The sequence below is a fragment of the Stomoxys calcitrans genome, chromosome 5, assembly GCF_963082655.1.
Source record: "Stomoxys calcitrans chromosome 5, idStoCalc2.1, whole genome shotgun sequence".
NCBI lineage: Eukaryota > Metazoa > Arthropoda > Insecta > Diptera > Muscidae > Stomoxys > Stomoxys calcitrans.
In genome coordinates this window covers 50,886,100-50,895,064 of record NC_081556.1, presented here as the reverse complement: position 1 = coordinate 50,895,064, position 8,965 = coordinate 50,886,100, and the positions used below count along the sequence as shown (strand labels likewise).

At 40.5% G+C, this 8,965-nt stretch overlaps 1 protein-coding gene across 1 annotated transcript; it reads left to right on the top strand.

The window, feature by feature from the left end:
* The first annotated feature begins 5,904 nt into the window (after nt 1-5,904).
* On the top strand, nt 5,905-6,864 carry LOC106095726 (retinol-binding protein pinta-like). Its single transcript, XM_013263035.2, has 3 exons — nt 5,905-6,206; nt 6,263-6,632; nt 6,703-6,864. The coding sequence occupies exons 1-3, from the start codon at nt 5,905-5,907 to the stop codon at nt 6,862-6,864; spliced, it is 834 nt and encodes a 277-aa protein (XP_013118489.2).
* The last annotated feature ends 2,101 nt before the right edge of the window (nt 6,865-8,965 follow it).

The window sequence follows — 8,965 nt, the reverse complement described above, 5'->3', positions numbered from 1 at the left end:
ACTGGAAAGTCTAAGTTGCACTAACATTAGCCATGTTAAAAATACCGTAGAAGCGATTCGTCTGCTAAAGAGAAAGAAAACTGATTGTAATAACTTTAGATACAAAATTTACCGCGCTATCTCTTGTGGACTTGGGTAGGAAGTGTAAACTCTGGAGGACATTAATATGATAGTCATGCAGATAACGAACGCCCTGAACGACTCCCTCATAGTTGCATATGCCAGAATCAAACCACGGGGTAAACAACGATCCCCATGGTTGTATACAGAACTCCTCTCCTCAATGGTACAAGTTACAGAGGGAGTGTATAAAGCTGAATTAATAAAATACAAGGGGAAGCTGTAAAATGCTCTGATCAAATTTTGAAGGTAATTATTAGGGTCGTATTCATTCAGAAGTCAGAAAACATGTGCAAAATACCTAGAGAAAAAACACTAGAACTACTCATGGGTAAACATTTTCCGAAAAACTCTGTAACGGACAACGTGGTGACAGAAGAGGTTGCCACTGATACGAGCTCGTCAGGGATTAGGAAATTGTGTCTGAGTCAAGAATTCTAAAAGCGATCAAAATTTTCAATTTCTTCATGTCGCCGCTGAAACTACCGGATGGCTGACATGAAGTGTTACCAAGTTCATGCTGGTATATCTGTCAAACTAGAAATGACAGCTATATTATATTGATATTAGTTTTATTGACAGTTAATTATATTGTTTACAAGCCAATACAAAAATTTGTTTCTTTGCTTTATTTTAAAAGAAAGTTATTCGTGATAATGTCCGAGCGTATTAGAGTGATTGCGTTTAATTTGGCTCGCAGTCACAACCAGCTATTGTAGGCGAACTCAAACACCTCAAAGTGAACAAAATGTTTGTGTGTTGCAACAAAAAACTTTAAAATGGATCTGGTAGCTAAACAAGAAAACTAAGACAACATCTGCAATGGTTCGGAGAGTTAAGACTCAAATTTAATGAAATTTCGGTCTCTAATTGGAATAGTATCGAAAATAAAAACTAATAACAAGTAAGAGCGTGCTAATTTCCGCCTGGCCGAATCTTATATACCCTCCACCATTGATCGCATTTGTCGAGTTCTATGCGCGATATCTCTTTTTAGACAAACATAGAATATGTAATAAGAACTGTTATGCTATTGGAGCTATATCAAGTTGCAGTCCGATTCGGACCATAAATGAAAGCTGAACATTGTAGAAGTCATTGTGTAATATTTCAGTTCATTCCGATAAGAATTGCGCGTTGAAGGGGCTCAAGAAGCAAAATCGAGAGATAAGTTTATGTGGGAGCTGTATCAAGCTATTGATCGATCCCGACCATACTAGATGTTGAAAGTCATCAGAGAAGCCGTTGTACAAAATTTCTGGCAAATCGGGTGAGAATCGCGCCCTCTAGAGGCTCAAGAAGTCAAAATCCCAGTTCGGTTTATATGGCAGCTATATCAGATTCTATACCGATTTACGCCATACTTAGCACAGTTATTGGAAGTCATAACAAAACACCTCATGCAAAATATCAGCCAAATCGGACGATAATTGCGCGCTCTTTTGGCTCACGAAGTCAAGATCCAAGATCGGTTTACATGACAGCTATACCTGATTATGAACCGATTTGAATCATGCTAAACACAGTTGTTGGAAGTGATCAGTAAAATCGGACGAGAATTGGGCCCTCTAGAGGCTCAAGAAGTCAAGACCCAAGATCGGTTTATATGGCAGCTATATCAAAATATGGACTGATTTTAACCATACTTACCGTAGTTTTTAGAAGTGCTACCAAAACACTACCTGCAAAATTTCAGTTAAATCGGATAAGAATTGCGCTCTCTAGAGGCTCAAGAAGTCAAGACCCATGATCGGTTTATATGGCAGCTATATCAAAACATTTACCGATTTGGCCCATTTACAATACCAACCGACCTACACTAATAAAAAGTATTTGTCCAAAATTTCAAGCGGCTAGCTTTACTCCTTAGAAAGTTAGCGTGCCTTCGACAGACAGACGGACGGACATGGCTAGATCGACTTAAATGACATGACGATCAAGAATATATAGACTTTATGGGGTCTTAGACGCATATTTCGAGGTGTTACAAACAGAATGACGAAATTAGTATACACCCATCCTATGGTGGAGGGTATAAAAAAATGTTTTTTCAGGATGGGTAGAGATAACTCTTTGAAATTTGAAATAGTTGAAGCTGAGGTCTTATTGAAATCATGTGCCCTAGGCGGGCGGCTTATGGCAGGGGCCTAAATTTAGGTCTCGAGAACTTTTATGCAGGTCACAGTTTCAGTGAAATAGGACAATAAATCTTTTTTGGGATTAAGACCCTAAATTGAAAAATCAGTCTTTATGACAGCTATATCTAAATTTAGCCTGGTCGGATCCATATTTGGGTCGGATGTCAGAAGACTCTATACAACCCACTGTTTTAAATTTGAAACACACTATTTCAGATTTTACTGTTTAAATTTTTAGGTAATAAATGCAGCTTTTGGCCCTTTATCGGCAGATCGGTATATATGGCAGCTATATCTATACAAAGTTCGATCTTAACCATATTTTGCTGGGATGTCGGAAGTCTCATTACATATGAGGGTATAATCCACACTACCTGGAACTTCGGGCATTGTATCCAGGATAACACCGTGTCCGTAGCCGCCACATGACCAAAGCAAATGTTCCCTCAGCCTCGCAGCAGTGGTCGCAGCAATTTGTCTGGCCACCATGTCCAGAGGCATAAGATGTAGCATTAAATTCAGTGCATCATATGGTGTCGTCCTCAGTGCGGCTGTGCTGCACAAACAAGCCATCCTTTTGATCCAGTCGACTATTGAACAGCAGATGGACTTTTGAAGCCCCGTCCACCAGACCACATCACCATATAGGTCTGATAACTGCAATATATACCCAGTGCATGACGCACGTCGTTTTAAACCCCCAACTTTTGCTAATGGCTTTCTTGCAGGTGTATAGGGCAAGAGTGGCCTTTTCAGCCCGTTCCAAAATGTTGGTATTTTGCGCTTTAAGTAACTTGAATCTCCTGCTGAAAAAAACTACTTCTGTCTTGCACCGAATTACGCCTTGACCACTTTCGGTAGCCCACTTCACTGTTGTAGGTAGAGCTTCCAGAAGTATATCTCTTAGAGAGCTGGGAAACTTTCTCCCAACATCAATAACCACGTATTCGGCATACGCGACCACTTTTACACCTTTTTAATCCAGAGACAATAATATATTGTAAGTGGCTATATTCCACAGTAGAACAGACAGTACACCTCCTTGAGGAGTTCCTCTGCTGACCCATCTTTTTAGATCCACATATCCCATGCCAGCCGTAATGCATCTTTTAGTAAGCAAGTTATTAATAAATTTTCTTTCGGTAGAGTTGATGCCTAGAAATTCCAACTCCGTCGTGATTGTTTTACGTTAATGAAAGCAGCTTCAATGTCAAGAAATGGTACAATTGTATATTCCTTGATAGCGAGAGAACCCTCTATGTAGCCGACTAGGTCGTGAAGGACTGTTTCCGTGGACTTGACTTTACTATATGTATGCTGCCGCCGAGACAGGCGATCTCCATGGATCTTTGCCCTAAGATAAGACTAACACTAATAGGACGAAAATCTTTCGCCTTCGTTTGGTAGGGTTTTCCTGATTTCGGAATGAAAACGGCCTTCGTGTCCCTTCATCCCACCGATATATATGGCATGCTTATACAAGCAGAGTATATCTCCCTTAGCCAAGGAACCAGTCTATCAGACACACCTTATATTTCAACCGGTGATACATCATCAGGGCCTGGCGACTTAAAGGATTCGAAACTTCTTATCGCCCAAAGGATTTTCGGCTCAGACACAATTTCTCCAATAACATCCGACAAATGCAAACCAGTGACAACCTCTTCTGGCGCCACGTTCGAGTAGTTCTAGTGTTTCCTCACTAGACATTGTCCATACATTCTCTGACTTCTGAATATACCCCACCGTAAAAGGTCTGCAGGACAGAATCTTTCTTAGCCTATAGCCCTCAGATGTATCCTCTACGCAGCTACAGAATTCCACCCGGGATTTTTTATGAGCCTTTCTCAGCTCGCCCTTATATTTTCTTATCTCAGCCTTGTAGATATACCAAATGTGTTGTGCTCTTGTGGCTTTCGCTCTGTTGAAGAGTTTTCTGCAATCCTTCCTTAGACCAACCAGCTTTGAGGTCCACCATGGCGTTCGCTGTTTGCCACTTGGCTTGGCACTAGGACATGCTGACACAAGCGAATCATTCAGTGCCTTCGTGATCCGCTTGACCACAATGTCTTTATCCTCCGTAGTTTCAACTTCCTTTTCTAGTCCAGAAGGCTGAAACTAATATAACGATGATCAGAGAAGCTGTGGTCATCCAACACCTCCTAGTCGCATATTCTTGCGCTTATATCTTTCGATACAAATGTAATATCTAGTATCTCCTGCCTGTTCCTGGTAATAAAGGTCTGTTTATCCCCTTTTTTACAAATTGCCAGATTGCAACTTTTAATACAATATATTCAATAAGCAGCTCCCCTTTCGTTAACATCCGAACTTCCTCATAAATGGTGATGTGCATTAGCAAGTTTGCCCCTGTTCCTTAGTGGAATCTTCATGGGCAAAATTTGCAATTTTTGCATTAGCATCACTTCCTACAATGAGGCTCTTCTTCACTACAGAAGCGGCTTCAACCAGCAACTTAAGGCTTGAAGGCTGAATCTCTGAATCGTGCGCCATATGTAGGGAAGCCAGCCAGTAATGAGACTTGTTTATTTCAATGCTGGCTACTGTTGAATCTTCAGTGCTTAGTGCCGTGATATTATTATGAGTCGTAATATCTCGTGGTTCGTGATTTTCTCGTGAGTCGTGATTAGCGATTTGAGTCGTGATTCGCACTCACGCACGAAGAATATTAATTCAATTACCCTTACGCACAATCACTTGTTTAGATTTGGATCTCACTGACGAATCATGTTACTCACGCGTGACACGACTACTCTCAACTCACGTGCACCCCGCTACTTGAGAGTGTCTACAAATCTACGAAGCTAAAATTTACCGAATACATGAGAATCAATAAGCATTTCGTAATGAACTAAACCTCGGCAAATAGCCTCTACCTGCACACTAAAAAACGCATACAGGAAATAAAATAAATCAGAAATACAACATAACGCGGTCATTAAACTTATGAAGCTAATCGCCATGTGTTTATCGAACTCATACAAATCATATTGGAACTTCTGCACCATCGAGTTAAAAACCAGCTCTAAAGTGTTTTTAATCAATCAAAGAATATTAAAAGTTTATTTCGTTTATAATTAAAAAAAAAAATAATAAAATCTTTGTCATATATAATAACTGATCCGATTAAACCACTTGATATAAATATTTTTCTCAGTGTGAATGTGTCAAAATGAGTACAACCACTTTGTTCGAGTAGCAGCGTTAAAATAGAGCACGGTTGAATACAGAGATTCAGGATTCTTGAATAAATGGGATCCCAATGACCTCACCTGATCTAAATCAACTGAAAGATCCAGGTGCCATTCTTACCCATCCGAAATGGAAGATTGATTCAGAACTAGTTTTTGTCTTGGTGCCACAATAGATATAAATAGTATGCTAATTTACAATCGAATTTCAACGATTAGAATGCTGAAGCTTAAATATATTCATTTTGGCGACGAACGAAATTTACAACAAATATATCGCTGTCCATGAATGTTAATGTTTTAATCCACCTGACTTTCGCCAATCATTTGATAACAAAGTTTTCTTTCTTAACATATTTAAAAAGTTTGTGGCTTTGAATGCTGCGTGATAAAAAACTGATATTTAGTTCCATCTGTGTGTCGATACAACGAGGATGGCAAAAATTAGACCTTTACCCAGCGAACTGCAAAAGGTGGCTTTTGAAGAGCTTGGAGAAGTGCCTTGCAAAATATCAAAACATTTAAATACTCTGAAAGTTTGGATTGCAAGAAACCCCCAGTTAAAGATTCGCAATGATGATCAGCTCCTGGTGCAGTTCCTGCGTGGCTGCAAATACGATATGGAGAAAGCCAAGTCAAAATTGGAGCAGTTCTGTAACCTGAGATCGAAACGCCCCGATTGGTTTATGCCGGTGGATGTGGATGACCCCCAATTTCGGAATTTTCACAATACAGGGTGAGGCTTGCCAAAGGCAACTGTAACCAAAAACTTGAAATTAAACATATCTTCAGAACATACTGTTCGCTGCCCACACCTTTCCCTGGAAATGGCTCCCGCATCATTCTTTTGCAAATAAAGTTTCCACCCACAGAGTTTGGGGTAGACGAAATTTTCAGATACGCCGCCAGCGTCAGTGAAATCATGTGTGTGAATGATCCTTATGCCTGCATCAATGGAGTGACAATAGTCCAGGACTATGCTCAAGCCACAGCCAAGCATTTCATGCTGCTATCGCCAGGCTTGGTGAGACATATTTTGTCTTTCTATTCCAAGGCAATTCCAATTCGAATAAAGGCCTTGTATTACATAAATCTCAGCTCGTATGCTCATAGGTTCTTAAATTTAATGCGACCTCTGCTTCCGAGTAAACTAAAAGATCGGGTAAGTCTATAACAACAACTCAACAGAATTCACCTGCACCTATAAATGTTTCTCGTTTCATTTTGCTAAGGTATTTCTTTGTGGCAGTAATTTGGACGATTTGGGTGAACATTTTCCCAGGAATTACTTTCCCCGTGAATATGGGGGAGAAAATGGCTCTCTGGCGGAAATATGCGCAGCAGATCATAAACTGTGGGATGAATATAAAGGATATTTCAAAGAGAACGTTTAAAATTGTTGGCTTATGGCTATTTTTTTGGTTTAAAGTAGAGCCAAGTGATAAACATGATTTTAAGAAAAATATTTATTTTATTCTAATATGTGATGTAAATTTATTGAAAGATAAGAAATGAAAAAAAAAAACTGTTTGCAAGTACCATAAATTTTATTATGAGTATTTTATATGTCAGACAACCAGGACCGGGTACCCAATTACACACAAATCGGACGAACACATTATGGGAGCTATATGCAAATCTGAACCGATTTTTTACGGTTACAATAGGCTTCGTCTCTAAGGCAAAACAAGTAAAAGCGTGCTAAGTTCGGCCGGGTTGAATCTTATATACCCTCCACCATGGATCGCATTTGTCGAGTTCTTTTCCCGGCATCTCTTCTTAGGCTAAAAAGGATATAAGAAGAGAGTTGCTCTGCTATTAAAACGATATCAAGATATGTTCCGGTTCGGACCACAATTAAATTATATGTTGGAGACCTGTGTAAAATTTCAGCCAATTCGTATAAGAATTGCGCCCATTGGGGCTCACGAAGTAAAATAGAGAGAACGATTTATATGGGACGTGTATCAGGCTATAGACCGATTCAGAACATAATAAACACGTTGATGGTCATGAGAGGATCCATCGTACAAAATTTCAGGCATATCGGATAATAATTGCGACCTCTAGGGGTCAAGAAGTCAAGATCCCAGATCGGTTTATATGGCAGCTATATCAGGTTTTGAACCGATTTGAACTTTATTTGAGACAGTTTTTGAAAGTAAAAATAAAATACGTCATGCAAAAATCGGATAGGAATTGTGCCCTCTAGAAGCTCAAGAAGTCAAATCCCCAGATCGGTTTATATGACAGCTATATCAGGTTAAGAACCGATTTCAACCATACATGGCACAGTTGTTGAAAATCATGACGAAATACTTCGTGCGAAATTCCATTCCAATCGGATAAGAATTGCGTCCTCTAGAGGCTCAAGAAGTCAAGACCCAAGATCGGTTTATATGGCAGCTATATCAGGTTATGGACCGATTTGAACCATACTTAGCGCAGTTGTTGGATATAATAACAAAACACGTCGTGCAAAATTTCATTTCAATCGGATAAGAATTGCGCACTCTAGAAGCTCAAGAAGTCAAGACCCAAGATCGGTTTATATGGCAGCTATATCAAAACATGGACCGATATGGCCCATTTACAATACCCACCGACCTACACTAATGAGATGTATTTGTGTAAAATTTCAAGCGGCTAGCTTTACTCCTTCGAAAGTTAGCATGCTTTCGATAGACAGACGGATGGACGGACGGACGGACAGACGGACGGACATGGCTAGATCGACATAAAATGTCACGACGATCAAGAATATATATACTTTATGGGGTCTTAGACGAATATTTCGAGTAGTTACAAACAGAATGACGAAATTAGTATACCCCATCTTGGTGGAGGGTATAAAAACATGATTGCATCATGCCACAGTGTACGTGTTCGCCTTTTCTCGTCATGGGAGAGGCACATCCCGGACTGCCTTCTCCGCACGCTTCTGGTCCGTAAAATTGCAAATTTTGCCCATGAACATTCCACTAAGGAACAGGGGCAAACTTTTCATATATCATTGAGTGCAGTCCAATTCAAGTTTAATCTCAATGATAAGGGGTCTCCTTTTTAAAGTCGAGTCCGAACGGCGTGCCGCAGTGCGACACCTCTTTGGAGAGAAGTTTTACATGGCATAGTACCACACAGGAGGGAAAACCACCGCTGAAAAAGGTTTTTCTGATAATCTCGCCAGGATTCGAACCCAGGCGTTCAGCATCATAGGCGGACATGCTAACCTCTGCGCTACGGTAGCCTCCCTTCTTCTGATCCGTGCCAGGATTGAAAAGAACCCCGGACCCTGATTCTGTTCGGTTTGCCAGAACCGCCTCCCTCATCGTTCGGTGTCGGTGGGGTGTAACCGGTGCATGGAATGCGTACATTTCCGATCTTGATCTGGCCTCTGGCCTAGTCATACTGGATATGTTGCGAAGTGCTATGCGAACATAGCCAGCGGTGGGCCACAAGCTTCTTCGTCGTCGCCTTCTGCGTATTCGTCGTCGG

What these genes read in the sequence shown, in the direction of transcription:
- LOC106095726 (XM_013263035.2), top strand. Translation starts at nt 5,905, where the DNA reads ATGGCAAAAATTAGACCTTTACCCAGCGAACTGCAAAAGGTGGCTTTT. An exon ending in CGGAATTTTCACAATACAGG is followed by an intron (nt 6,207 to 6,262) that starts GTGAGGCTTGCC and finishes ACATATCTTCAG; the next exon opens with AACATACTGTTCGCTGCCCA. An exon ending in CGAGTAAACTAAAAGATCGG is followed by an intron (nt 6,633 to 6,702) that starts GTAAGTCTATAA and finishes CATTTTGCTAAG; the next exon opens with GTATTTCTTTGTGGCAGTAA.